This window comes from Ammospiza caudacuta, chromosome 29, assembly GCF_027887145.1.
Source record: "Ammospiza caudacuta isolate bAmmCau1 chromosome 29, bAmmCau1.pri, whole genome shotgun sequence".
Classification (NCBI taxonomy): domain Eukaryota; kingdom Metazoa; phylum Chordata; class Aves; order Passeriformes; family Passerellidae; genus Ammospiza; species Ammospiza caudacuta.
The window spans coordinates 1,066,044-1,091,515 of record NC_080621.1 but is presented as its reverse complement, the minus strand read 5'-3'; the positions used below and the strand labels follow the sequence as shown (position 1 = coordinate 1,091,515).

Below are 25,472 nucleotides of genomic sequence, written 5' to 3'. Positions count from 1 at the left end.
GGCCTGTGGAGGCTGAGGCGCGCGAGTGAGGCCGGAGCGGTACGGGGGGTGCTGGGGGAGATTTTGGGGAATTTTTTGCGTTTTTTAGGGATTTTTATGGGATTTTTGAGGGGATTTGGGGTTTTTTGAGGGGTCTCAGAGGGGATCTGAGGGGTTTTGGGGGGTTTGAAGCGGTTTTGGGAGGTTTAAAGGAGAAGCTGAGGGGGTTTTAAAGGGGATTTTTGGGGGGGGTTAAAGAGATTTCTGAGGGGATTTGGGGATTTTTGAGGGTTTAAAAGGAATTTTGAGGGGACCCTGAGGATTTTGGGGTGAATTTGGGAGGATTTGAGGGGTTTGGGGGGGGATTTGTGGGGTTCGGGATGAATTTAAGGGAATTTGGGGTGGATTTGAGGGATTTGGGGTCATTTAAGGGGATTTGAGGGGTTTTGGGGCGGAATTTGAGGGGATTTGGGGTAATTGAGGTGAATTTGGGGGGCTTGAGTTGGATTTAAGGGGATTTGGGGGATTTTTGGGTGAGTTTAAGGGAATTTGGGGGGATTTGGGGGATTTTTGGGTGAGTTTAAGGGAATTTAGGGGGATTTAAGGGATTTTGAGGTGGATTTTGGGGGTTTTGAGTTGGATTTGAGGGATTTTGAGTTGGATTTAAGGGACTTTGAGTTGAATTTAAGGGAATTTGGGGCAGTTTTGGGGTGGATTTAAGGGGATTTGGGGCTGATTTTGGGGGGATTTGTGGGATTTTGGGGTGAATCTAAGAGGATTTGGGGTGAATTTAAGAGGATTTGGGGTGGATTTAAGGGAATTTGGGGGTTTGGGGTGGATTTGAGGGAATTTGGGGTGAATTTAAGACAATTTGGGGTGGATTTGGGGGGGATTTGGGGGTGGATTTAAGGGAATTTGGGGCTGATTTTGGGGGGTTTTGGGGTGAATTTAAGGGAATTTGGGATGGGTTTGAGGGAATTTGGGGTGGATTTAAGGGGGTTTGGGGCCGATTTTGGGGGATTTGTGGATTTGGGGTGAATTTAAGACAATTTGGGGGGGATTTGAGGGATTTTTTTGTGAATTTAAGGTGAATTTGAGGGATTTTGGGATGGATTGGCAGGATTTTTGGGGTGAATCTAAGAATTTTGGGTGGATTTGAGGGAATTTGGGGTGGATTGAAGGGAATTTGGGGCTGATTTTGGGGGGATTTGGGGGTTTGGGGTGGATTTGAGGGAATTTGGGGTGGTTTGGAGGGAATTAGGGATGGATTTAAGGGGATTTGGGGCTGATTTTGGGGGATTTGTGGGATTTTGGGGTGAATTTAAGACAATTTGGGGGGGGGGATTTGGGGGGATTTGAGGGATTTTTTTGTGAATTTAAGGTGAATTTGAGGGATTTTGGGATGGATTGGTGGGATTTTGGGGGTGAATCTAAGAATTTTGGGTGGATTTGAGGGAATTTGGGGTGGATTGAAGGGAATTTGGGGCTGATTTTGGGGGGATTTGGGGTTTGGGGTGGATTTAAGGGAATTTGGGGTGGATTTGAGGGAATTTGGGGTGGATTGAAGGGAATTTGGGGCTGATTTTGGGGGGATTTGGGGGTTTGGGGTGGATTTGAGGGAATTTGGGATGGTTTGGAGGGAATTTGGGGTGGATTGAAGGGAATTTGGGGCTGATTTTGGGGGGATTTGTGGGATTTTGGGGTGAATTTAAGGGAATTTGGGGCTGATTTTGGGGGGATTTGGGGGTTTGGGGCGGATTTGAGGGAATTTGGGGTGGATTGAAGGGAATTTGGGGGGGTTTTGGGGTGAATTTCAGGGATTTTGGGGCTCCGTGCCTCAGTTTCCCCAGGCCGGCCATGCTGCCCCTGGTGCTGCTGCTGCCCCTGGCGCTGGGCGGGACCCCCGAGGTGACGGTGCCGCGACCCCGGGGGGTGGCCCTGACCCGTGAGTGACCCCAAAATCCCCAGAATTCACCCCAAAATAACCCTCAACCCAAAAACCCCAAAATTCCCTGAAATTCCCCCCAAAATTCCCTGAAATTCCCCCCAAAATTCCCTGAAATTCCCCCTCAAAAAAACTCGAAAATGCCCAAATCACCCTAAAATCACCCAAAATTCACCCAAAATTCACCCCAAAATGACCCTCAACCCAAAAAACCCCAAAATTCCCTGAAATTCCCCCCAAAATTCCCTGAAATTCCCCCCCCAAAAAATTAAAAAATGCCCAAATTGCCCTAAAATCACCCAAAATTCACCCAAAATTCACCCAAATCTCACCTGGGACCCCCGAGGTGACGGTGCCCCAACCCCTGAGCCGTGAGCGACCCCAAAATCCCCGAAATTCACCCCAAAATAACCTTCAACCCAAAAAACCCCAAAATTCCCTGAAATTCCCCCCAAAATTCCCTGAAATTCCCCCTCAAAAAAACTCAAAAGTGCCCAAATCACCCTAAAATCACCCAAAATTCACCCCAAAATGATCCTCAACCCAAAAAAACCCCAAAATTCCCTGAAATTCCCCCCAAAATCCCCCCATTTTCTCCAGATTTTCCCCTAAAATCCCCCTCAAAATCCCCAAATTTCCCTCCAAACCCCTCCAATCTCCCCAAATTTCCCCAAACCCTCCCAAAATCCCCCCAAATCTCCCCCAAAATCCCCAAATTTCCTCCCCCCCCAAAAAAACCCAAAATCCCCTCAACCCCCCCCAAAAATCTGACCAAATTTCCCTCAAATTCCCCCCAAAATCTGACCAAATTCCCCCCCAAATTTCCCCAAATGCCCTCAAACCCCCTCCCAAAAAAACCCCGAAATCCCCCTCAACTCCCCCAAATCCCTAATTTTCCCCCGAATCCCCCAAATTTGCCCCAAAATCCCCAAATTTGCCCCAAATCCCCAAATTTGCCCCAAATCCCCAAGATTTGCCCCAAATCCCCCAAATTTGCCCCAAATCCCCCCAAAACCCCCAAATTTGCCACAAATTTGCCCCAAATTTGCCCCAAATCCCCCCAAAATCCCCAAATTTTCCCCAAATTTGCCCCAAAACCCCCAAATTTGCTCCAAATCCCCCCAAATCCCCCAAATTTGCCCCAAACCCCCCAATTTGCCCCAAATGCCCCAAATTTGCCCCAAATCCCCCCAAAATCCCCAAATTTGCTCCAAATCCCCCAAATTTGCCCCAAACCTGCCACAATCCCCAAATTTGCCCCAAAACCCCCAAATCCCCCCAAATCCCCGAAATTTTCCCGAAATCCCCCAAATTTGCCCCAAAATCCCCAAATTTTCCCCAAAATCCCCAAATTTGCCCCAAATTCCCCAAATTTTCCCCAAAATCCCCAAGATTTGCCCCAAATCCCCCAAATTTGCCCCAAAATCCCCAAATTTGCCCCAAAATCCCCAGATTTTCCCCAAAATCCCCCAAATTTGCCCCAAATGCCCCAAATTTGCCCCAAATCCCCCCAAAACCCTCAAATTTGCCCCAAATCCCCCAAATTTGCCCCAAAATCCCCAAATTTGCCCCAAATGCCCCAAATTTGCCCCAAATGCCCCAAATTTGCCCCAAATCCCCCCAAAAGCCTCAAATTTGCCCCAAATCCCCCAAATTTGCCCCAAAATCCCCAAATTTGCCCCAAATGCCCCAAATTTGCCCCAAATGCCCCAAATTTGCCCCAAATCCCCCCAAATTTGCCCCAGATTTGCCCCAAACCCCCCGTTCTCCCCAGAGCTGCCGTTCTACGACCCCTCGGGGCCGTTCCGCTGCCTGGACGGCTCCGGCTCCGTCGCCTTCAGCTGGGTCAACGACGACTACTGCGACTGCAAGGACGGCTCTGACGAGCCTGGTGGGACCCCAAAACCACAAAAATCACCCCAGAAATGGACTCGGCACCCCCAAAAACCCCCCGGGATGATGGGAACCCCAAATACCCCAAAACTGACCCAAAAATGCCCCAAAAACCCCAAAACGGCCCCAAAAATCCACCCCAAAAACCCCAAAATCCACCCCAGAACTGCGACTGGAGGATGGCTCTGACGAGCCTGGTGGGACCCCGAAACCACAAAAATCACCCCAGAAATGGACTCGGCACCCCCAAAAACCCCCCGGGACAATGGGAACCCCAAATACCCCAAAAATGCCCCAAAAACCCCAAAACTGCCCCAAAAATCCACCCCAGAAATGCCCCAAAATCCCCAAAATCCACCCCAGAACTGCGACTGCAAGGACGGTTCTGACGAGCCTGGTGGGACCCCAAAACCACAAAAATCACCCCAAAAATGGACTTGGAACCCCCAAAATCCCCCCTGGACGATGGGAACCCCAAAAACCCCAAAACTGCCCCAAAAATGCCCCAAAAACCCCAAAACGGCCCCAAAAATCCACCCCAAAATCCACCCCAGAACTGCGACTGGAGGATGGCTCTGACGAGCCTGGTGGGACCCCAAAACCACAAAAATCACCCCAAAAATGGACTCGGCACCCCCAAAAACCCCCCAGGGCGATGTGAACCCCAAATACCCCAAAAATGCCCCAAAAACCCCAAAACTGCCCCAAAAATCCACCCCAGAACTGCCCCAAAAACCCCAAAATCCACCCCAAAACTGCAACTGCAAGGACGGTTCTGACGAGCCTGGTGGGACCCCAAAACCCCAAAAATCACCCCAAAAATGGACTCGGCACCCCCAAAAACCCCCTGGGGCAACGGGAACCCCAAAAACCCCAAAACTGACCCAAAAATCCACCCCAAAAATGCCCCAAAAACTTCCCCAAAAATGCCCCAAAATCCCCCAAACTGCCCCAAAATCCCTCTGGGACCCCCCAAAATCCCCTCAGGACCCCCCAAATTCCCCCCACGACCCCCCAAATTCCCCCCATTTCCCTTTCAGGACCCCCCAAAATCCACCCGGGACCTTCCCCACCCCCCAAATTTGGGGAGGGGTCCCCGAATCCACTCTGGGAGCCCCCCCAGACCCAGGGGACCCCCCTAAGACCCCCCAAAATCTCCCCAGGGACCCCCAAACCTCCAAAATCTCCCCCCTCAGAGCCCCCTCCTCATATTTAGGGTCTCCAATGTTCCCCAGAACCCCCCAAAATCCCCTCAGGATCCCCAAAAATTCCTTCAAGACCCCCCAAAATCCCCCCAGGACCCCCTCAAAATCCCCCCAGGGACCCCAAAATCCCCTCAGGACCCCCCAAAATCTCTCTGGGCCCCCCCAAATTCCCCTCCAGGGACCCCCAAACCTCCAAAATCTTCCCCCTCAGAGCCCCCTCCTCACTATTAGGGACCCCAATGTCCCCCAGGACCCCCCAAAATTCCCCCAAAATCCCCTCGGGACCCCCCCAAAATCCACTCAGGACCCCCCAAATTCCCCTCAGGACCCCCAAACCTCCAGAATCCCCCCCCTCAGAGCCCCCTCCTCACTTTTAGGCACCCCGGGGCCCTTCTGGGACCTTCCCACGGCCCCAAATTTTGGGGAGGGGTCCCCGAATGCCCTCTGGGACCCCCCCCAGACCCAGGGGACCCCCCTAAGACCCCCCAAAATGCCCGCAGGGACCCCGGCGTGCCCCAACGGGCGCTTCCACTGCGCCAACGCCGGGCACCGGCCCCGCAGCATCCCCGCGGCCCACGTCAATGACGGAGTCTGCGGTGCGTTTGGGGGGTCCTGGGGGGGTTTGGGGGGTCCTGAGGGGATTTGGGGGGTCCTGAGGGGATTTTGGGGGGTCCTGAGGGGATTTTGGGGGGTCCTGAGGGGGTTTGGGGGAAGTTTTGGGGGGATTTGAGGGGGATTTTAGAGCGGATTCGGAGGAGTCTGGGGAGGTTTTCCGGGGGGATTTTAGGGGGTCCTGGAGGGGTTTTGGGGGGTCCTGGAGGGGTTTGGGGGGTCCTGGGGGGATTTTGGGGGGTCCTGAGGGGGTTTTGGGGGATCTTGGGGAAAATTTGGGGCATTTTAGGGGGTCCTGGAGAGATTTTAGGGGGTCCTGGGTGGGTCTGGGGGGATTTTGGGGGAGATTTTGAGGGGTCCTGGGAGGAGATTTGGGGATGTTTTGGGGTGGGTTTGGGGGGTCCTCAGGGGATTTGGGGGGTCCTGGGGGGATTTTGGGGGGTCCTCAGGGGATTTGGGGGGTCTTGGGGGGTCCTGGAGGGATTTTAGGGGGTCCTGGGTGGGTCTGGGGGGATTTTGGGGGAGATTTGGGGGGGTCCTGGGAGGAGATTTGGGGATGTTTTGGGGTGGGTTTGGGGGGTCCTGGCGGGGATTTGGGGGGATTTTGGGGGGTCCTGGGGGGAATTTTTGGGGGGATTTTGGGGGGTCCTGAGGGGGTCTGGGGGGATTTGGGAGGTCCTGGAGGGGTCTGGGGGGTCCTGGGGGAATTTTGGGGTGATTTTGGGGGGATTTTGGGGGATTTGTGGGGAATTATGGGGGGGATTTTGGGGAATTTGGGGGATTTTTGGGGTGATTTTGGGGAAATTTGGGGGGATTTTGAAGGATTTGGGGGTGATTTTGGGGGGATTTTGGGGCATTTGGGGAATTTTGGGGTGATTTGGGGGTGATTTTGGGGGATTTGGGGGGATTTTGGGGGGGATTTTGGGGAATTTTGGGGCGATTTTCGGGGATTTTTGGGGGGATTTTGGGTGATTTTGGGGTCCCCTCTCCCCCCAGATTGCTGCGATGGCACCGACGAGTGGGGGAGCGGCGCCGGCTGTGAGAACACCTGCAGGTACTGGTTTGAACTGGTTTGTACTGGTTTGTACTGGTTTGTACTGGTCTGTACTGGTCTGTACTGGTTTGTACTGGTTTGTACTGGTTTGTACTGGTTTGTACTGATTTGTACTGGTCTATACTGGTTTGTACTGGTTTGTACTGGTTTGAACTGGTTTGAACTGGTTTGTACTGGTCTGTACTGGTTTGTACTGGTTTGTACTGGTCCATACTGGTTTATACTGGTTTATACTGGTCTATACTGGTTTATACTGGTCTATACTGGTTTATACTGGTCTATACTGGTTTATACTGGTCTATACTGGTTTATACTGGTCTATACTGGTTTATACTGGTCTATACTGGTTTATACTGGTATTTTTAGGGAGAAAGGCTGCAGGGAGCACGAGGAGCGGCTGGTTTGTACTGGTCTATACTGGTTTATACTGGTCTATACTGGTCCATACTGGTTTATACTGGTTTATACTGGTTTTTGCAGAGAAAGGGGCCGCAGGGACGGCGAGGAGTGGCTGGGTTATACTGGTTTATACTGGTTTATACTGGTCTATACTGGTTTGCACTGGTTTATACTGGTCCATACTGGTTTATACTGGTTTCTGCAGAGAAAGTAGCCGCCGGGAGCGCGAGGAGCGGCTGGTTTATACTGGTTTATACTGGTCCATAGTGGTCCATACCGGTTTATACTGGTCCATACTGGTTTATACTGGTTTGCACTGATTTATACTGGTTTGTACTGGTTTATACTGGTCCATACTGGTTTTTTAGGGAAAGAGGCTGCCGGGAGCGGGAGGAGCGGCTGGTTTATACTGGTTTATACTGGTCTATACTGGTTTATACTGGTCTATACTGGTTTATACTGGTCCGTACTGGTTTTTGCAGAGAGAAGGGCTGCAGGGAGCGCGAGGAGCGGCTGGGTTATACTGGTTTATACTGGTTTATACTGGTCCATACTGGTCTATACTGGTTTGCACTGGTTTATACTGGTCCATACTGGTTTATACTGGTTTATACTGGTTTATACTGGTTTATACTGGTTTATACTGGTTTTTACTGGTTTGTACTGGTTTTTTAGGTAAAGAGGCCGCCGGGAGCGGGAGGAGCGGCTGGGTTATACTGGTTTATACTGGTCCATACTGGTCCGTACTGGTTTATACTGGTTTTTACTGGTTTGTACTGGTTTTTTAGGGAAAGAGGCCGCTGGGAGCGCGAGGAGCGGCTGGGTTATACTGGTTTATACTGGTTTATACTGGTTTATACTGGTCTGTACTGGTTTATACCGGTTTGTACTGGTTTTTTAGGGAAAGAGGCCGCCGGGAGCGGGAGGAGCGGCTGGGTTATACTGGTTTATACTGGTCCATACTGGTCCATACTGGTTTATACTGGTTTATACTGGTCCATACTGGTCCATACTGGTTTATACTGGTTTATACTGGTTTTTACTGGTTTGTACTGGTTTTTCCAGGGAAAGAGGCCGCCGGGAGCGGGAGGAGCGGCTGGGTTATACTGGTTTATACTGGTCCATACTGGTCCATACTGGTTTATACTGGTTTATACTGGTCCATACTGGTCCATACTGGTTTTATACTGGTCCATACTGGTTTTTACTGGTTTGTACTGGTTTTTCCAGGGAAAGAGGCCGCCGGGAGCGGGAGGAGCGGCTGCGCTCGGCCGCGCTGGCCCGTGAAGGTTTCGCGCTGCGGCAGCGCCTGGTGCAGGAGGCGGCCGAGGGGAAACGACACAAACAGGTGGGGAAATGGGGAATTGGGGGAAAATGGGAATTGGGGGATTTTGTGGAAAAATGGGAAAATTTGGGAATTTTGGGGATAATTCCAGGAGAATTCTGAGGTTATTTGGGGATAATTTTGGGGTAATTTCAGGATAAATATGGGGAAATTTCAGGGGAATTTCACAATGAATTCAGGAGAATTTGGGGATAATTTCAAGATAATCTGGGGATAATTTCGAGATAATTTGGGGATAATTTTGAGATAATTTCAGGGTAATTTTAGAATAAATTCAGGATGATTTGGGGATAAATTCAAGATAATTTCAGGATATTTTCAGGACAATTTCAGGATATTTTCAGGATAATTTAAGGATAATTTGAAGATAATTTTGAGATAATTTCAGGAGAATTTCAGAATAAATTTGATATTATTTCAAGATAATTTCAGGATTATTTGGGGAGAATTTGAGGAGATTCATGAAAACTTTAGGATAATTTTGGGGGAATTCCGAGATAATTTCAGGATAATTTCAGGATATTTTCAGGACAATTTCAGGACAATTCCAGGCTGTTTTTGTGGCCGCAGGCGCGGCTGGAGGCGCTGCAGGAGGAGTTTTTGGGGGCATTTTCAGCACAATTTCAGGAGATTTTCAGGATAATTCCAGGATAATTTGGGGATAACGTGGGGGTAATTTCAGGATAATTCCAGGATAATTTTAGGGTAATTTCAGGATATTTTCAGGATAATTTCAGGACAATTCCAGGATAATTCCAGGATAATTTTAGGATAATTTCAGGATAATTTCAGGGTAATTTCAGGAGATTTTCAGGACAATTTCAGGATAATTTCAGGACAATTTCAGGACAATTTCAGGATAACTTCAGGACAATTCCAGGATAATTTCAGGATATTTTTAGGATAATTTCAGGACAATTTCAGGATAATTTCAGGGTAATTTCAGGATAATTTGGCGATAATTTCAGGGTAATTTCAGGACAATTTCAGGATAATTTCAGGGTAATTTCAGGATAATTTGGCGATATTTTCAGGGTAATTTCAGGACAATTTCAGGATAATTTCAGGGTAATTTCAGGATAATTTGGCGATATTTTCAGGGTAATTTCAGGACAATTTCAGGATAATTTCAGGGTAATTTCAGGATAATTTGGGGATATTTTCACAGTAATTTCAGGACAATTTCAGGACAATTCCAGGACAATTCCAGGATAATTCCAGGATAATTCCAGGATAATTCCGGGATAATTTCAGGACAATTTCAGGCTAACTTCAGGACAATCCCAGGCTATTTTTGTGCCGTTTTGTGCCGCAGGGGCGGCTGGAGGCGCTGCAGGAGTCCCGCCGGCAGCTGCAGCAGCGCGTGGCCTCGCTCCGGGCGGCCAAGGACGCGGCCGAGGGCCCCCGAGCAGGCGGCCAGGGGGGAGCACCGCAGGAAATGGGGGGGTACGGGGGGAAATTTGGGGGTACGGGGGGAAATTTGGGGGTGTTTGGGCATTTTTGGGGTTTTGGGGATTTTTTGGGATTTTTTTGGGGGCATTTTTGGCCTTTTTTGGGGGGAGTTTGGGAGCTTTTGGGGGCCACGGAAGGAACCAAATGGGCACCGGTGGGGGGAGAACAGGAGGAAATTGGGAGAAATTTGGGGGTCCTGGGATGAATTTTGGGGTCCCAGGAGGAAGTTTTGGGGTCCCAGGAGGAATTTTGGGGTCCCTGAAGGGTTTTTGGGATTTGTGGAGAATTTTGGGGTTTTTTGGGTGGAATTTGGGACCTTTTGGGGTCCATGGAAGGAACCAAATGGGCGCTGAGGGGGGAGAACGGGAGGAAATTGGGAGGAATTTGGGGTCCCTGGGATGAATTTTGGGGTCCCAGGAGGAATTTTGGGGTCCCTGAAGGGTTTTTAGGGTTTGTGGAGATTTTGGGGGTTTTTGGGTGGAATTTGGGACCTTTTGGGGTCCATGGAAGGAACCAAATGGGCAGCAAGGGGGGAGAACAGGAGGAAATTGGGAGGAAATTTGGGGATCCTGGGATGAATTTTTGGGGTCCCTGGGATGAATTTTGGGGTCCCTGAAGGAATTTTGGGGTTTGTGAAGAATTTTGGGGTTTTTTGGGTGGAATTTGGGACCTTTTGGGGGTCCACGGAAGGAACCAAATGGGCACCGAGGGGGGTGAACGGGAAGAAATTGGGTGAAAATTTTGGGGATCCTGAAGGAATTTGGGGATCCTGGGATGAATTTTGGGGTCCCAGGAGGAATTTTTGGGGTCCCAGGAGGAATTTTTGGGGTCCCTGGGATGAATTTTGAATTCCCTGAAGGAATTTTGGGATTTGTGGAGGTTTTTGGGGTTTTTTTGGGTGGAATTTGGGACCTTTTGGGGGTCATGGAAGGAACCAAATGGGCACCGAGGGGGGAGCACAGGAGGGAATGGGTGAAAATTTTGGGGATCCTGAAGGAATTTGGGGATCCTGGGAGGAATTTTTGGGTTCCCTGGGATGAATTTTGAATTCCCTGAAGGGTTTTTGGAGTTTGTGGAGATTTTTGGGGGTTTTTTGGTGATTTTGGGGTCCATGGAAGGAACCAAATGGGCACCGAGGGGGGAGCACAGGAGGAAATTGGGAGGAATTTGGGGATCCTGGGAGGAATTTTTGGGGTTCCTGGGATGAATTTTGAATTCCCTGAAGGAATTTTGGGATTTGTGGAGAATTTTGAGGTTTTTTGGGTGGAATTTGGGGCTTTCCGAGGGCCGCGGGAGGCACCAGACGGGAGCAAACTGGGAGGAATTTGGGGGTCCTGGGAGGAATTTTGGGGTCCCTGGGATGAATTTTGGGGTCCCTGGGATGAATTTTGGGGTCCCTGAAGGAATTTTGGGATTTGTGGAGAATTTTGAGGTTTTTTGGGTGGAATTTGGGGCTTTCCGAGGGCCGCGGGAGGCACCAGACGGGAGCAAACTGGGAGGAATTTGGGGGTCCTGGGAAGAATTTTGGGGTCCCTGGGATGAATTTTGGGGTCCCTGGGATGAATTTTGGGGTCCCTGGGATGAATTTTGGGGTCCCTGAAGGAATTTTGGGATTTGTGGAGAATTTTGAGGTTTTTTTGGGTGGAATTTGGGGCTTTCCGAGGGCCGCGGGAGGCGCCAGACGGGAGCAAACTGGGAGGAATTTGGGGGTCCTGGGAAGAATTTTGGGGTCCCTGGGATGAATTTTGGGGTCCCTGGGATGAATTTTGGGGTCCCTGAAGGAATTTTGGGGTTTGTGGAGAATTTTGAGGTTTTTTTGGGTGGAATTTGGGGCTTTCCGAGGGCCGCGGGAGGCGCCAGACGGGAGCAAACTGGGAGGAATTTGGGGGTCCTGGGAGGAATTTTGGGGTCCCTGGGAAGAATTTTGGGGTCCCTGGGATGAATTTTGGGGTCCCTGAAGGAATTTTGGGATTTGTGGAGAATTTTGAGGTTTTTTGGGTGGAATTTGGGGCTTTCCGAGGGCCGCGGGAGGCGCCAGACGGGAGCAAACTGGGAGGAATTTGGGGGTCCCTGGGAAGAATTTTGGGGTTTCAAGCGGAACTTTGGGGTCCCACGAGGAACTTTGGGCTCCCCAAAACCCCCAAAAACCCCAAATTTCCCCAAATTTCCCCAAATTCCCCCCAGAGCAGCGAGCAGCAGCCGCAGCCGCTCAGGACGAGGCCAAAGCGGCCGAAACCTTCGGGGAGCTCGACGGGGACGGGGACGGACGGTGAGGATGGGGAGGTTTTGGGGGGATTTTGGGGGATTTTTTGGGGTTTATTGGGAGATTTTTGGGGTTTTTGGGAGAAATTTTGGGGATTTTGGGTTTTATTTGGGGTTTTTAGGGGAATTTTTGGAGATTTTGGGGGATTTTTTGGGGTTTTTTGGGGGATTTTTGGGGTTTATTGGGAGAAATTTGGGGGATTTTGGGGGATATTTGGGGGAGTTTTGGAGTTTTTGGGGAGATTTTTTTTGGGATTTTGAGTTTTTTTGAGGGGATTTTGGGGGGAATTTGGGGGATTTTGGGGTTTATTTGGGGTTTTTGGAGGGGTTATTGGGGTTTTTCAGGGGAGTTTTGGGGATTTTTGGGGGATTTTTAGGGGCTTGTTTGGGGTTTTTAGGGGGATTTTTGGGTTTTTTTGAGGGGAGTTTTCAGGTTTTGGGGGGATTTTTGGGGTTTATTGGGGGATTTTTGGGGTTTTTAGGAGAAATTTTGGGGATTTTGGGTTTTATTTGGGGATTTTGGGGGGTTTTAGGGGTTTATTTGGGTTTTTAGGGGGATTTTTGGGGATTTGGGGGTTTTTTGAGGGGAGTTTTGGGGTTTATTTGGGATTTTTGGGTTTTTTTTAGGGGAATTTTTGGGGGATTTTGGGGGATTTTTTGGGGTTTATTGGGGGATTTTTTGGGGTTTTTGGGAGAAATTTTGGGGATTTTGGGTTTTATTTGGGGATTTTTAGGGGGATATTTGGGAGGAGTTTTGGATTTTTGGGGGGGATTTTTTGGGGATTTTGAGTTTTTTTGAGGGGATTTTGGGGGGAATTTGGGGGATTTTGGGGTTTATTTGGGGGATTTTGGGGAGTGCAGGTTTTTTGTGGGATTTTTGGGGTTTTTAGCGGTGTTTTTGGAGGTTTTTGGGGGCCATTTTGGGGTTTTTAGGGGGATTATGGGGGGGTTTTGAGGGATTTGGGGGATTTTGGGGGGGATTTCCAGCATTTTGGGGGGAATTTTGGATTTTTTAGGGGGGCTTGTGGGGAATTTTGGTGGTTTTTAGGGGTTTTTGGGAGGATTTTTGGGGATTTTGGGGTTTTTTGAGGGGAGTTTTGGGTTTTTTTTTGGGGTTTTTGGGGGGATTTTTGGGGTTTTTTGTGGATTTGGGGGGAAATTTTGGTGTTATTTCAGGGATTTGGGGATTTTGGGGGGGATTTCCAGGATTTTGGGGGGAATTTTGGATTTTTTAGGGGGGCTCGGGGGGGATTTTGGTGGTTTTTAGGGGGATTTTGGGGGGATTTTTGGGGTTTTTTGAGGGGAGTTTTGGGGTTTTTTTGGGGGTTTTGGGGGGATTTTTGTTTTTTTTTGTGGATTTGGGGGGAGATTTTGGTGTTATTTCAGGGATTTGGGGATTTTTGGGGGGGATTTGGGGATTTTTGGGGGGGATTTGTGGTTTTGACCCCCCGGTGCCCCCAGGCTGACGCTGGCTGAGCTCAGAGCCCGCCCTGAACTGGACGGAGCCGAGATTGAGGTGAGAACCCCAAAAAAATCCCCAAAATAATTCCAAAAACCCCACCAAAAACTGAAAGTCCAACCTGAAAACCGCCCCCCAAAAACCCCTGAAATTGCCCCCAAAAAATCCCCAAAAATTCTCCAAAAAATCCCCCCAAAATCCCCAAAAAATCCCAACAAAATCGCAAAAAAATCCCACAAAAATTCTCGAAATTCCCCAAAAAATCCCCAAAAAATCCCAAAAAATCCCCCAAAAATCCCAAAAAAATCCCCCAAAAATTCTCTAAAACATCCCCAAAACATCCCAAAAAATCCCCCAAAACATCCCCAAAAATCCCCAAAAAATCACGAAAAAATCCCCCCAAAAAATCCCAAAAAAATCCCAACAAAATCACAAAAAAAAATCCCCAAAAATTTCTCGAAATTCCCAAAAACATCCCCAAAAAATCCCCCCAAAATCCCCAAAAATACCAAAAACATCCCCCAAAATCCCCCAAAAAATCGCGAAAAAATCCCCCCAAAATCCCCCAAAAAATCCTCAAAAAATCCCAAAAAAATCCCTAAAAAATCCCCAAAAATCCCCAAAAAATTGTGAAAAAATCCCCAAAAAAATCACAAAAAAAAAATCACAAAAAAATCCCCCAAAAAATTTCAAAAATCCCCCAAAAATCCCAAAAAAATCCCAAAAAATCCCTCAAAAACCCCTCAAAAAATCCCCCAAAAATCCCCAACCTCCCCCGAACCCCCTGAGACCCCTCCCCAATTTTGGGCTCCCCCTGTGCCCCCCAGGCCGGGCTGGGCCCCGAGGGCTCCGTGGATTCCGGAACCTTCCGGGAGCGGCTCTGGGGCCTCGTCCGCGAGCGGCTGCACACAAAGGTGGGGCTGCAATTTGGGGAGGGGTCCCCAAATTGGGGAAGGGGCCCCAAATTCGAGGGTTTCAGGGGCTGGAATTTGAGGGAGGGTCTCGAAATTTGGGGGATTTTTGGTGCTGGGGGACCCCAAAATTTGGGGATTTTGGAGGTTGGAATTTGGGGAGGGGTCTCAAAAATTGGGGGATTTGGGGAGGTTGAAAATTTGGGGAGGGGTCCCAGAATTTGTGGGGTCTGGGGGCCCAAATTTGGGGGGAGGGTCTCGAAATTTTGGGGATTTTTGGTGCTGGGGGGGCCCCAAAATTTGGAGGTTTTGGAGGTTGGAATTTGGGGAGGGGTCCCCAAGTTTTGGGGGTTTCAGGGGCCGGAATTTGGGGAGGGGTCCCAGAATTTGTGGGGTCTGGGGGCCCAAATTTGGGGGGAGGGTCTCAAAATTTTGGGAATTTTTGGTGCTGGGGGAGCCCCAAAATTTGGAGGTTTTGGAGGTTGGAATTTGGGGAGGGGTCCCCAAGTTCTGGTGGTTTCAGGGGCTGGAATTTGGGGAGGGGTCCTGAAATTTTTGGGGTCTGGGGGCCCAAATTTGGGGGGAGGGTCTCGAAATTTTGGGGATTTTTGGTGCTGGGGGACCCCAAAATTTGGAGGTTTTGGAGGTTGGAATTTGGGGAGGGGTCTCAAAAATTGGGGGATTTGGGGAGATTGAAAATTTGGGGAGGGGTCCCGAAATTTGTGGGGTCTGGGGGCCCAAATTTGGGGGGAGGGTCTCAAAATTTGGGGGGTTTTGAGGGTTGGAATTTGAGGGGGGTTCCTGAAATTTGGGGGGCTGGAATTTGGGGAGGGGTCCCAAAGTTCTGGGGGTTTCAGGGGCTGGAATTTGGGGAGGGGTCCCAGAATTTGGGGGCTCTGAAGGGCCCAAATTTGGGGGGAGGGTCTCGAAATTTTGGGGATTTTTGGTGCTGGGGGGGCTCCAAAATTTGGAGCTTTTGGGGGTTGGAATTTGGGGAGGGGTCTCAAAAATTGGGGGATTTGGGGAGATGGAAAATTTGGGGAGGGGTCCCAAAATTCGAGGGTTTATGGGGCTGGAATTTGAGGGAGGGTCTCAAAATTTTGGGGATTTTTGGTGCTGGGGGGGGCCCAAAATTTGGGGGGCTGGAATTTGGGGAGGGGTCCCAGAATTTGTGGGGTCTGGGGGCCCAAATTTGGGGGGAGGGTCTTGAAATTTTGGGGATTTTTGGTGCTGGGGGGGCCCCAAAATTTGGAGGTTTTGGAGGTTGGAATTTGGGGAGGGGTCCCCAAGTTTTGGGGGTTTCAGGGGCTGGAATTTGGGGAGGGGGTCCCAGAACTTGGGGGCTCTGAAGGGTCCGAATTTGGGGGGAGGGTCTCGAAATTTTGGGGATTTTTGGTGCTGGGGGAGCCCCAAAATTTGGAGGTTTTGGAGGTTGGAATTTGGGGAGGGGTCCCCAAGTTCTGGTGGTTTCAGGGGCTGGAATTTGGGGAGGGGTCCTGAAATTTGTGGGGTCTGGGGGCCCAAATTTGGGGGGAGGGTCTCGAAATTTTGGGGATTTTTGGTGCTGGGGGAGCCCCAAAATTTGGAGGTTTTGGAGGTTGGAATTTGGGGAGGGGTCTCAAAAATTGGGGGATTTGGGGAGATGGAAAATTTGGGGAGGGGTCCCAAAATTCGAGGGTTTATGGGGCTGGAATTTGAGGGAGGGTCTCAAAATTTTGGGGATTTTTGGTGCTGGGGGGGCCCAAAATTTGGGGGCTGGAATTTGGGGAGGGGTCCCAGAATTTGTGGGGTCTGGGGGCCCAAATTTGGGGGGAGGGTCTTGAAATTTTGGGGATTTTTGGTGCTGGGGGGGCCCCAAAATTTGGAGGTTTTGGAGGTTGGAATTTGGGGAGGGGTCCCCAAGTTCTGGTGGTTTCAGGGGCTGGAATTTGGGGAGGGGTCCTGAAATTTGTGGGGTCTGGGGGCCCAAATTTGGGGGGAGGGTCTCAAAATTTTGGGGGATTTTTGGTGCTGGGGGAGCCCCAAAATTTGGAGGTTTTGGGGGTTGGAATTTGGGAAGGGTCCCCAAAAAATTGGGGAGGGGTCCCCAAATTGGGGAGGGGTCCCTAAATTGGGGAGGGGTCCCCAAATTCGAGGGTTTATGGGGCTGGAATTTGAGGGAGGGTCTCGAAATTTGGGGGATTTTTGGTGCTGGGGGGGCTCCAAAATTTGGAGCTTTTGGGGGTTGGAATTTGGGGAGGGGTCCCCAAAAAATTGGGGAGGGGTCCTGAAATTCGGGGGGTCTGGGGGTCCAAATTTGGGGGGAGGGTCTCAAAATTTTGGGGATTTTTGGTGCTGGGGAGCCCCAAAATTTGGGGATTTTGGAGGTTGGAATTTGGAGAGGGGTCTCAAAATTGGGGGGATTTTTGGGGGGCTGGAATTTGGGGAGGGGTCGCACCCCACTTTTGGGGGTCCCTGGGAGTTTTTGGGGGTCCCCACCCCAATTTCGGGGGTGTCCCCCCCCAATTTTTGGGGTCCTCACCCCAATTTCGGGCTCCCCAGGGGTTTTTGGGACGTCCCATCCCAGTTTTGGTGGGGGGATGATCCCTGGGAGTTTTTGGGGTCCCCCCTCAATTTCGGGGTCCCTTTTCCCCCAGGCCCCCCCGAGGAAGAGGAGGAGGTGGAAGAGCCCGAGGAGGAGGAGGAGGAGGAGGAGGAGGAGGAAGGCCCTGAGCAGGTTTGGGGGGTCCTGAACCCCAAAATTTGGGGGTTCCTCAATTTTTGGGGGGGTTCTGACCCCCAAATTTTTTGGGAGGATCCCAAACTTGAATTTTAGGGGGGTGGGACCCCAAATTTTCAAACGGGGACCCCAAAATTGGGGTGAAATGCCCCAAAAATGGACCCAAACTGGGGAGGTTTTTGAGGTAAATTTTGGGGTTCCCCCACCCTGAACCCCAAATTTCGGGGTCCCCAAACCCCAAATTTTTGGGGACGGTCCCAAATTTGCATTTTAGGGGGGGTGGGACCCCAAATTTTCAAACAGGGACCCCAAATTTTGAGGGGTGGGACCCCAAAATTGGGGTGAAATGCCCCAAAAATGGACCCAAACTGGGGAGGTTTTTGAGGTAAATTTTGGGGTCCCCCCACCCTGAACCCCAAATTTCGGGGTCCCAGCTCCTCAGATTTTTGGGGAGGGTCCCAAATTTACATTTTAGGGGGGTGGGACCCCAAATTTTCAAACGGGGACCCCAAAGTTTGAGGGGTGGGACCCCAAAATTGGGGTGAAATGCCCAAAAATGGACCCAAACTGGGGAGGTTTTTGAGGTAAATTTTGGGGTCCCCCCACCCTGAACCCCAAATTTCGGGGTCCCAGCTCCTCAGATTTTTGGGGAGGGTCCCAAATTTACATTTTAGGGGGGTGGGACCCCAAATTTTCAAACGGGGACCCCAAAGTTTGAGGGGTAGGACCCCAAAATTTGGGAGAATTGCCCCAAAAATGGACCCAAACTGGGGAAGTTTTTTGAGGTAAATTTTGGGGTCGCCCCCACCCTGAACCCCAAATTTCGGGGTCCCAGCTCCTCAGATTTTTGGGGAGGGTCCCAAATTTACATTTTAGGGGGGTGGGACCCCAAATTTTCAAACGGGGACCCCAAAGTTTGAGGGGTAGGACCCCAAAATTTGGGAGAATTGCCCCAAAAATGGACCCAAACTGGGGAAGTTTTTTGAGGTAAATTTTGGGGTCGCCCCCACCCTGAACCCCAAATTTCGGGGTCCCAGCTCCTCAGATTTTTGGGGATGATCCAAAATTGAATTTTGGGGGGGTGGGACCCCAAATTTTCAAACGGGGACCCCAAAATTGGGGTGAAATGCCCCAAAAATGGACCCAAACTGGGGAGGTTTTTGAGGTAAATTTTGGGGTCACCCCCACCCTGAACCCCAAATTTGGGGGGTGGGGACTCCCCCTGACCCCTCCCCCCCCCAGGTGGTCCCGACGCCCCCCCGGAGGGGGAGGGGGAGGGGGAGGAGCCCCCCCAGGAGGAGCCGCCCTTCGACCCCGAAACGCAGCAGCTCATTGATGGTGGGTGGGGGGATTTGGGGGGTCCTGGGGGGATTTTGGGGGGTCCTGGGGGCGTTTGGGGGGTCCTGAGGGGTTTTGGGGGGTCCTGAGGGGATTTGGGGGGTCCTGGGGGGATTTGGGGCGGATTGGGGGGGATTTTGGGGAGATTTGGGGGGATTTTGGGTGAATTTGGGGGAGTTTTGGGGGTTCCTGAGGGGTTTATTGAGGGGGTGAGGGGGGTCCTAGGCAGGTTTATGGGGGGGATTTGGGGGGTCTTGAGGGGATTTGGGGGGTCCTGGGGGGATTTTGGGGGGTCCTGAGGGGATTTGGGGGGTCCTGAGAGGGTTTGGGGGAAATTTGGGGGGGATTTTGGGTGAATTTGGAGGAGTTTTTGGGGGTCCCTGAGGGGTTTTTTGAGGGGGGGGGTCCTAGGCAGGTTTAGGGGGGGATTGGGGGGTCCTGAGGGGGTTTGGGGGGTCCTGAGGGGATTTTGGGGGGTCCTGGGGGGGTTTGGGGGGGTCCTGAGGGGGTTTGGGGGATTTGGGAGATTTGGGGATTGGGTGAATTTGGAGGAGTTTTTGGGGATTCCTGAGGGGGTTTTTTGAGAGGGGGGGGTCCTAGGCAGGTTTATGGGGGGATTTGGGGGGTCCTGGGGGATTTGGGGGGTCCTGAGGGGATTTGTGGGGGATTTGGGGGGTCCTGAGAGGGTTTGGGGGGGTCCTGGGGGGTTTGGGGGGGATTTTGGGTGAATTTGAAGGAGTTTTTGGGGGTTCCTGAGGGGTTTTTTGAGGGGGGGGGTCCTAGGCAGGTTTATGGGGGGTATTTGGGGGGTCCTGAGGGGATTTGGGGGGGTCCTGAGAGGGTTTGGGGGGTCCTGGGGGATTTGGGGGGGAATTGGGGGCGTCCTGGGGGGATTTGGGGGGATTCCAGGGAGATTTGGGGGGATTTTGGGTGAATTTGGAGGAGTTTTTGGAGGTTCCTGAGGGGTTTTTTTTGGGGGGAAGTCGGTCCTAGGCAGGTTTATGGGGGGGATTTGGGGGGTCCTGGGGGGATTTGGGGGGTCCGGAGGGGGTTTGGGGGGGTCCTGAGGGGTTTGGGTAGATTTGGGGGGGTCCTGAGGGGGTTTTGGGGGGATTTGGGGTGAATTTGGAGGAGTTTTTGGGGGGTTTTGGGGGTTCCTGAGGGGTTTTTTGAGGGGGCGAGGGGGGTCCTAGGCAGGTTTATGGGGGGGATTTGGGGGGTCCTGGGGGGATTTGGGGGGGATTTGGGGGGTCCTGAGGGGGTTTGGGGGATCCTGAGGGGGTTTGGGGGAGATTTGGGGGATTTTGGGTGAATTTGGAGGAGTTTTTGGGGGTCCCTGAGGTTCTTTTTTAGGGGGGGGTCAGTCCTAGGCAGGTTTATGGGGGGGATTTGGGGGGTCCTGAGGGGATTTGGGGGGTCCTGAGGGGGTTTGGGGTTTTTGGGGTACTGACCCCATTTTTTGGGGTGCTGACCCCATTTTCAGGGAGATTTTGGGGTGATTTTGGGGGTTTTTGGGGTGTTTTTAACCCCAGTTTTCCCTTCCCAGCCGCCCAATGCGCTCGGGACGATTTGGGGCTGGGTTTGGGGGCTCAGGGGGATTTTGGGGGGTTCTGGGGGGATTTGGGGTTTTTTGGGGTGCTGACCCCATTTTTTGGGGTGCTGAGCCCATTTTTGGGGTGATTTTTGGGGTTTTTGGGGTGTTTTTAACCCCATTTTTCCCTCCTCAGCCGCCCAACGCGCTCGGGACGATTTGGCCGCGGCCGAGCGGGAGCTGAAGGAGGCCGAGGAGGGGATCAGGTGGGGAACCCCAAAAAATGAACCCGGGAGCCCCGAAAACGGATCTGGGACCCCCAAAAATGGGCTTGGGACCCCCGAAAATGGGTTTGGGACCCCCAAAAATGGGTTTGGGACCCCCGAAAACGGATCTGGGACCCCCAAAAATGGGTTTGGGACCCCCGAAAATGGGTTTGGGACCCCCAAAAATCACCTGAGGGACCCCAAAAAATCACAGAGGGACCCCAAAATCACCCCTGGATACCCCAAAATCACCACAGGAACCCCAAAACCTCCCCAGGGAGCCCAAAATCGACCCTGGGGACCCCAAAAATCACCAGGGGGACCCCAAAATCTGCCCCAGAGACCCCAAAATCCCCCCAGGTCCCCCCAAACCCCCTTTAGGACCCCCCTCCCCCCCCCGTGCCTCAGTTTCCCCAGTGGGAATTTGGGGCGTCGGAGCCTCTGGGAGGGGTTTGGAGATCGGATTTTTTTGGGGGGGGTTTTGGGGACCTCGAGGGGAATTTGGGGACCCCCCTGAACCCCTCTTTGTGCCCCCTCCCCCAACGCAGGGCCCTGGAGCTGGAGCTGGGTTTGGATTTCGGGCCTGAGGGCGAATTCTCCTACCTGTACAACCAGTGCTGGGAGCTGGGCACCAGCGAGTACGGGGGGCTTGGGGGGGTTTGGGGGGTCCTGGGGGGGTTTGGGGGGTCCTGGGGGGGATTTGGGGGAATTTGGGGGGAGATTAGAGGATATGAGGGGGTTTTGGGGGGAATTTGGGGGGATTTGGGGGGTCCTGGGGGAGTTTAGGGGATATTAGGGGATTTTGGGGGTCCTGGTGGGAGTTTGGGGGGGATTTGGGGGGTCCTGGGGGGGATTTGGGGGGTCCTGGGGGGGATTTGGGGGGTCCTGGGTGGCATTTGGGGTGGATTTGGAGGGTCCTGGGGGGAGTTTAGGGGATATTAGAGGGATTTGGGGGGAGTTTGAGGAGGATTTGGGGGGATTTGGGGGGTCCTGGGGGGGTTTGGGGGGGATTTGAGGGGGTCCTAGGGGGCATTTGGGTGGTCCTGGGGGGATTTGAGGGGTCCTGGGGGGATTTGGGTGGTTTTGGGGGGGATTTAGGGGGTCCTGGGGGGAATTTGGGGGGATTTTGGGGGAGTTTGAGGGGAGTTTGGGGATTTGGGGGGTTTTGGGGCCATTTTTTGGGTCCATTTGCGGCCATTTTTGGATCCATTTTGGGCCCATTTATGGGCTCATTCTGGGTCTATATTGGGTCCATTTTGGGCCATTTTTGGGTCCATTTTGAGCCATTTTTGGGTCATTTCCCCCTCCCCAGGTACCTGTACCGGCTCTGCCCCTTCCAGCGCGTGACCCAGAGACCCAAACACGGCGGCGCCGAGACCAGCCTGGGGTGAGGCACCCAAAAACACCAAAATCACCCCAAAAACCACCCTGGGAACCCCAAAATACCCCAAAAACCACCCTGGGAACCCCAAAATCCCCCAAAATCACCCCAAAATAACCCAGGGAAACCCAAAACCACCCCAAAATCACCCCGAAATTACCCTGGGAACCCCAAAATCACCCCAAAATAACCCCAAAATAACCCAGGGAACCCCAAAACCACCCTGGGAATCACAAAATCACCCCAAAAACCACCCTGGGAACCCCAAAATTCTCCTGGGGACCCCAAAATTTCCTCTGGGGAGCCCAAAAATTACCCCAGGATCCCCAAAAAACCCCAAAATCTCCCTGGGGACCCCAAAAACCCCCCCAGTAACCCCAAAACGGACCCCGGGGACCCCAAAAATGCCACTGGGGTCGCCCAAATTGCCCCCCAAAAACGGTCAGAGTGACCTGGGAGAGCCCAAAAATCGCCCTGGGGACCCCCCAAACCCCCCCTGGGCACCCCTGAAATTCCCCCAGGTGTCACCTGACCCCCTTGGCCCCTCCCCCGGTGTCACCTGGCCCCGCCCCCGGTGTCACCTGACCCCTTTGGCCCCTCCCCCGGTGTCACCTGGCCCCTCCCCCCTTTGGCCCCTCCCCCCTTTGTCACCTGACCCCTTTGGCCCCTCCCCCGATGTCGCCTGGCCCCTCCCCCAATGTCACCTGGCCCCGCCCCCCTTTGTCACCTGACCCCTTCGGCCCCTCCCCTGATGTCACCTGGCCCCGCCCCCCCCAGTGTCACGTGACCACACCTGGCCCCTCCCCCGATGTCACCTGACCCCTTCGGCCCCTCCCCCAGTGTCACCTGGCCCCGCCCCCGGTGTCACGTGACCACACCTGGCCCCTCCCCCGATGACGCCTGGCCCCGCCCCCGGTGTCACGTGACCCCACCTGGCCCCTCCCCCCAGGCTCTGGGGCTCCTGGGCGGGGCCCGAAGGTGAAAAATTCTCAGCGCAGAAATACGAGGGGGGCACCGGGTGCTGGCAGGGCCCCAACCGCGCCACCACGGTGAGTGACGGCACCGGTGTGACATCATCAGTGGCACCTGGGTGTCACCTGAACCCCCCCTGTGTCACCTGTGTGTCATTATCTGTGTGTCATTATCTGTGTGTCATTATCTGTGCGTCATTATCTGTGTGTCACCTGTGTGTCACCTGTGTGTCACCTGTGTCACCTGAACCCCCCCTGTGTCACCTGTGTGTCACCTGTGTGTCATTATCTGTGTGTCACCTGTGTGTCATTATCTGTGTGTCACCTGTGTGTCACCTGTGTGTCACCTGTGTCAGCTGAACCCCCCCTGTGTCACCTGTGTGTCACCTGTGTGTCATTATCTGTGTGTCATTATCTGTGTGTCACCTGTGGCACCTGAACCCAATACCAGGGGGGCACCGGGTGCTGGCAGGGCCCCAACAGGGCCACCACGGTGAGTGATGTCATCAGTGTGACATCATCAGTGTCACCTGTGTGTCACCTGTGTCAGCTGAACCCCCCCTGTGTCACCTGTGTGTCATTATCTGTGTGTCATTATCTGTGTGTCACCTGTGGCACCTGAACCCAATACCAGGGGGGCACGGTGAGTGACGTCATCAGTGTCACCTGTGTGATGTCATAATTGTCACCTGTGTGTCACCTGTTCCCTGTGTGTCACCGTCTGTGTCACCTGAACCCCCCCTGTGTCACCTGTGTGCCCAAAAGTGTCCCCAAAGCCCCCAGGTGCCGTCAGGGACCCAGCCGGGCCACCACAGTGAGTGACGTCATTGGTGTCACGTCCCCTGTGTGACGTCATCATTGTCACCTGTGTGATGTCACCTGTGTCACTGGCGTGACATCATCATTGTCGCCTGTGTGACGTCCCCTGTGTGTCACCTGTGTCACGTCAACTGTGTCACCTGTGTCACCGGTGTGACATCATCGTCACCTGTGTCACCTGTGTGACGTCATCGTCACCTGTGTGATGTCCCGTGTCTCACCTGTGTGACGTCATCATTGTCACCTGTGTGACATCATTGTCACCTGTGTGATGTCACCTGTGTGATGTCATCATTGTCACCTGTGTGATGTCACCTGTGTCACCTGTGTGATGTCATCACTGTCACCTGTGTGATGTCATCATTGTCACCTGTGTGATGTCATCATTGTCACCTGTGTGATGTCACCTGTGTGATGTCACCTGTCACCTGTGTGACATCATCATTGTCACCTGTGTGATGTCACCTGTGTGATGTCATCATTGTCACCTGTGTGATGTCATCATTGTCACCTGTGATGTCACCTGTGTCACCTGTGACGTCATCACTGTCACCTGTGTGATGTCCCGTGTCTCACCTGTGTGACGGCCCCTGTGTCACCTGTGTGGCTTCATTGTCACCTGTGTGATGTCACCTCTGTGATGTCATCATTGTCACCTGTGTGATGTCATCATTGTCACTGTCACCTGTGTGATGTCATCATTGTCACCTGTGATGTCACCTGTGTCACCTGTGTGACGTCATCACTGTCACCTGTGTGACATCATCACTGTCACCTGTGTGATGTCATCATTGTCACCTGTGTGACGTCATCACTGTCACCTGTGTGACGTCATCACTGTCACCTGTGTGACGTCCCCGCTGTCCCCGGTGTGACGTCATGGCTGTCGCGCAGGTGCGGCTCAGGTGCGGCCCCTCGACGGCGCTGCTGGCGGCGCTGGAGCCGAGCCGCTGCGAGTACCTGCTGGAGCTGGAGACGCCCGCGGCCTGCGGGGAGCCCCCGGCGCCGCACGAGGAGCACGACGAGCTCTGAGCCCCGAAACCGCCCAGATTCACCCCAAAATGTCCCTGAAAATGTCCCCGAAATATCCTCAAAATATCCCTGAAATACCTCTGAAATATCCTCAAATTATCCCCAAAATATCCCAAAAATATCCCCAAAATATCCCCCAAAAATGCCCCAAATCCCGCAGGGAGCCCCCGGCCCCGCACGAGGAGCACGACGAGCTCTGAGCCCCAAAACCGCCCAGATTCACCCCAAAATGTCCCTGAAAATGTCCCCGAAATGTCCTGAAAATATCCCAAAAATATCCCCAGAAATATCTCCAAAATATCCCCAAAAATGCCCCAAACCCCGCAGGGAGCCCCCGGCCCTGCACGAGGAGCACGACGAGCTCTGAGCCCCGAAACCGCCCAAATTCACCCCAAAATATCCCTGAAAATGTCCCTGAAATATCATCAAAATATCCCCGAAATATCCTCAAAATATCCCTGAAATATCCCCAAAATATCCCCCAAAAATGCCCCAAATCCCGCAGGGAGCCCCCGGCCCCGCACGAGGAGCACGACGAGCTCTGAGCCCCAAAACCGCCCAGATTCACCCCAAAATGTCCCTGAAAATGTCCCCGAAATGTCCTGAAAATATCCCAAAAATATCCCCAGAAATATCTCCAAAATATCCCCAAAAATGCCCCAAACCCCGCAGGGAGCCCCCGGCCCTGCACGAGGAGCACGACGAGCTCTGAGCCCCGAAACCGCCCAAATTCACCCCAAAATATCCCTGAAAATGTCCCTGAAATATCATCAAAATATCCCCGAAATATCCTCAAAATATCCCTGAAATATCTGCAAAATATCCCCCAAAAATGCCCCAAACCCCGCAGGGAGCCCCCGGCCCCGCACGAGGAGCACGACGAGCTCTGAGCCCCAAAA

The 25,472-nt window shown here is 52.4% G+C and overlaps 1 protein-coding gene across 1 annotated transcript; it reads left to right on the top strand.

Moving 5' to 3' along the window:
• On the top strand, positions 1-25,472 carry PRKCSH (protein kinase C substrate 80K-H). Its single transcript, XM_058821368.1, has 17 exons — positions 1-39; positions 1,821-1,924; positions 3,699-3,815; positions 5,523-5,618; positions 6,631-6,688; positions 8,318-8,435; positions 9,748-9,878; positions 12,069-12,167; positions 13,608-13,662; positions 14,433-14,519; positions 17,153-17,183; positions 18,478-18,573; positions 20,301-20,370; positions 20,919-21,008; positions 21,683-21,757; positions 22,701-22,800; positions 24,436-25,472. Exons 2-17 carry the CDS (start codon positions 1,837-1,839, stop codon positions 24,571-24,573), a joined length of 1,449 nt encoding a protein of 482 aa, XP_058677351.1. The 5' UTR covers positions 1-39; positions 1,821-1,836; the 3' UTR covers positions 24,574-25,472.

Bases quoted from the DNA above. Each gene is read 5' to 3' on its own strand.
- PRKCSH (XM_058821368.1), top strand. From the start codon at position 1,837: ATGCTGCCCCTGGTGCTGCTGCTGCCCCTGGCGCTGGGCGGGACCCCC. The intron at 3,816-5,522 runs GTGGGACCCCAA...AAATGCCCGCAG, and splicing joins GGACGGCTCTGACGAGCCTG to GGACCCCGGCGTGCCCCAAC. The intron at 18,574-20,300 runs GTGGGTGGGGGG...TTCCCTCCTCAG, and splicing joins AACGCAGCAGCTCATTGATG to CCGCCCAACGCGCTCGGGAC.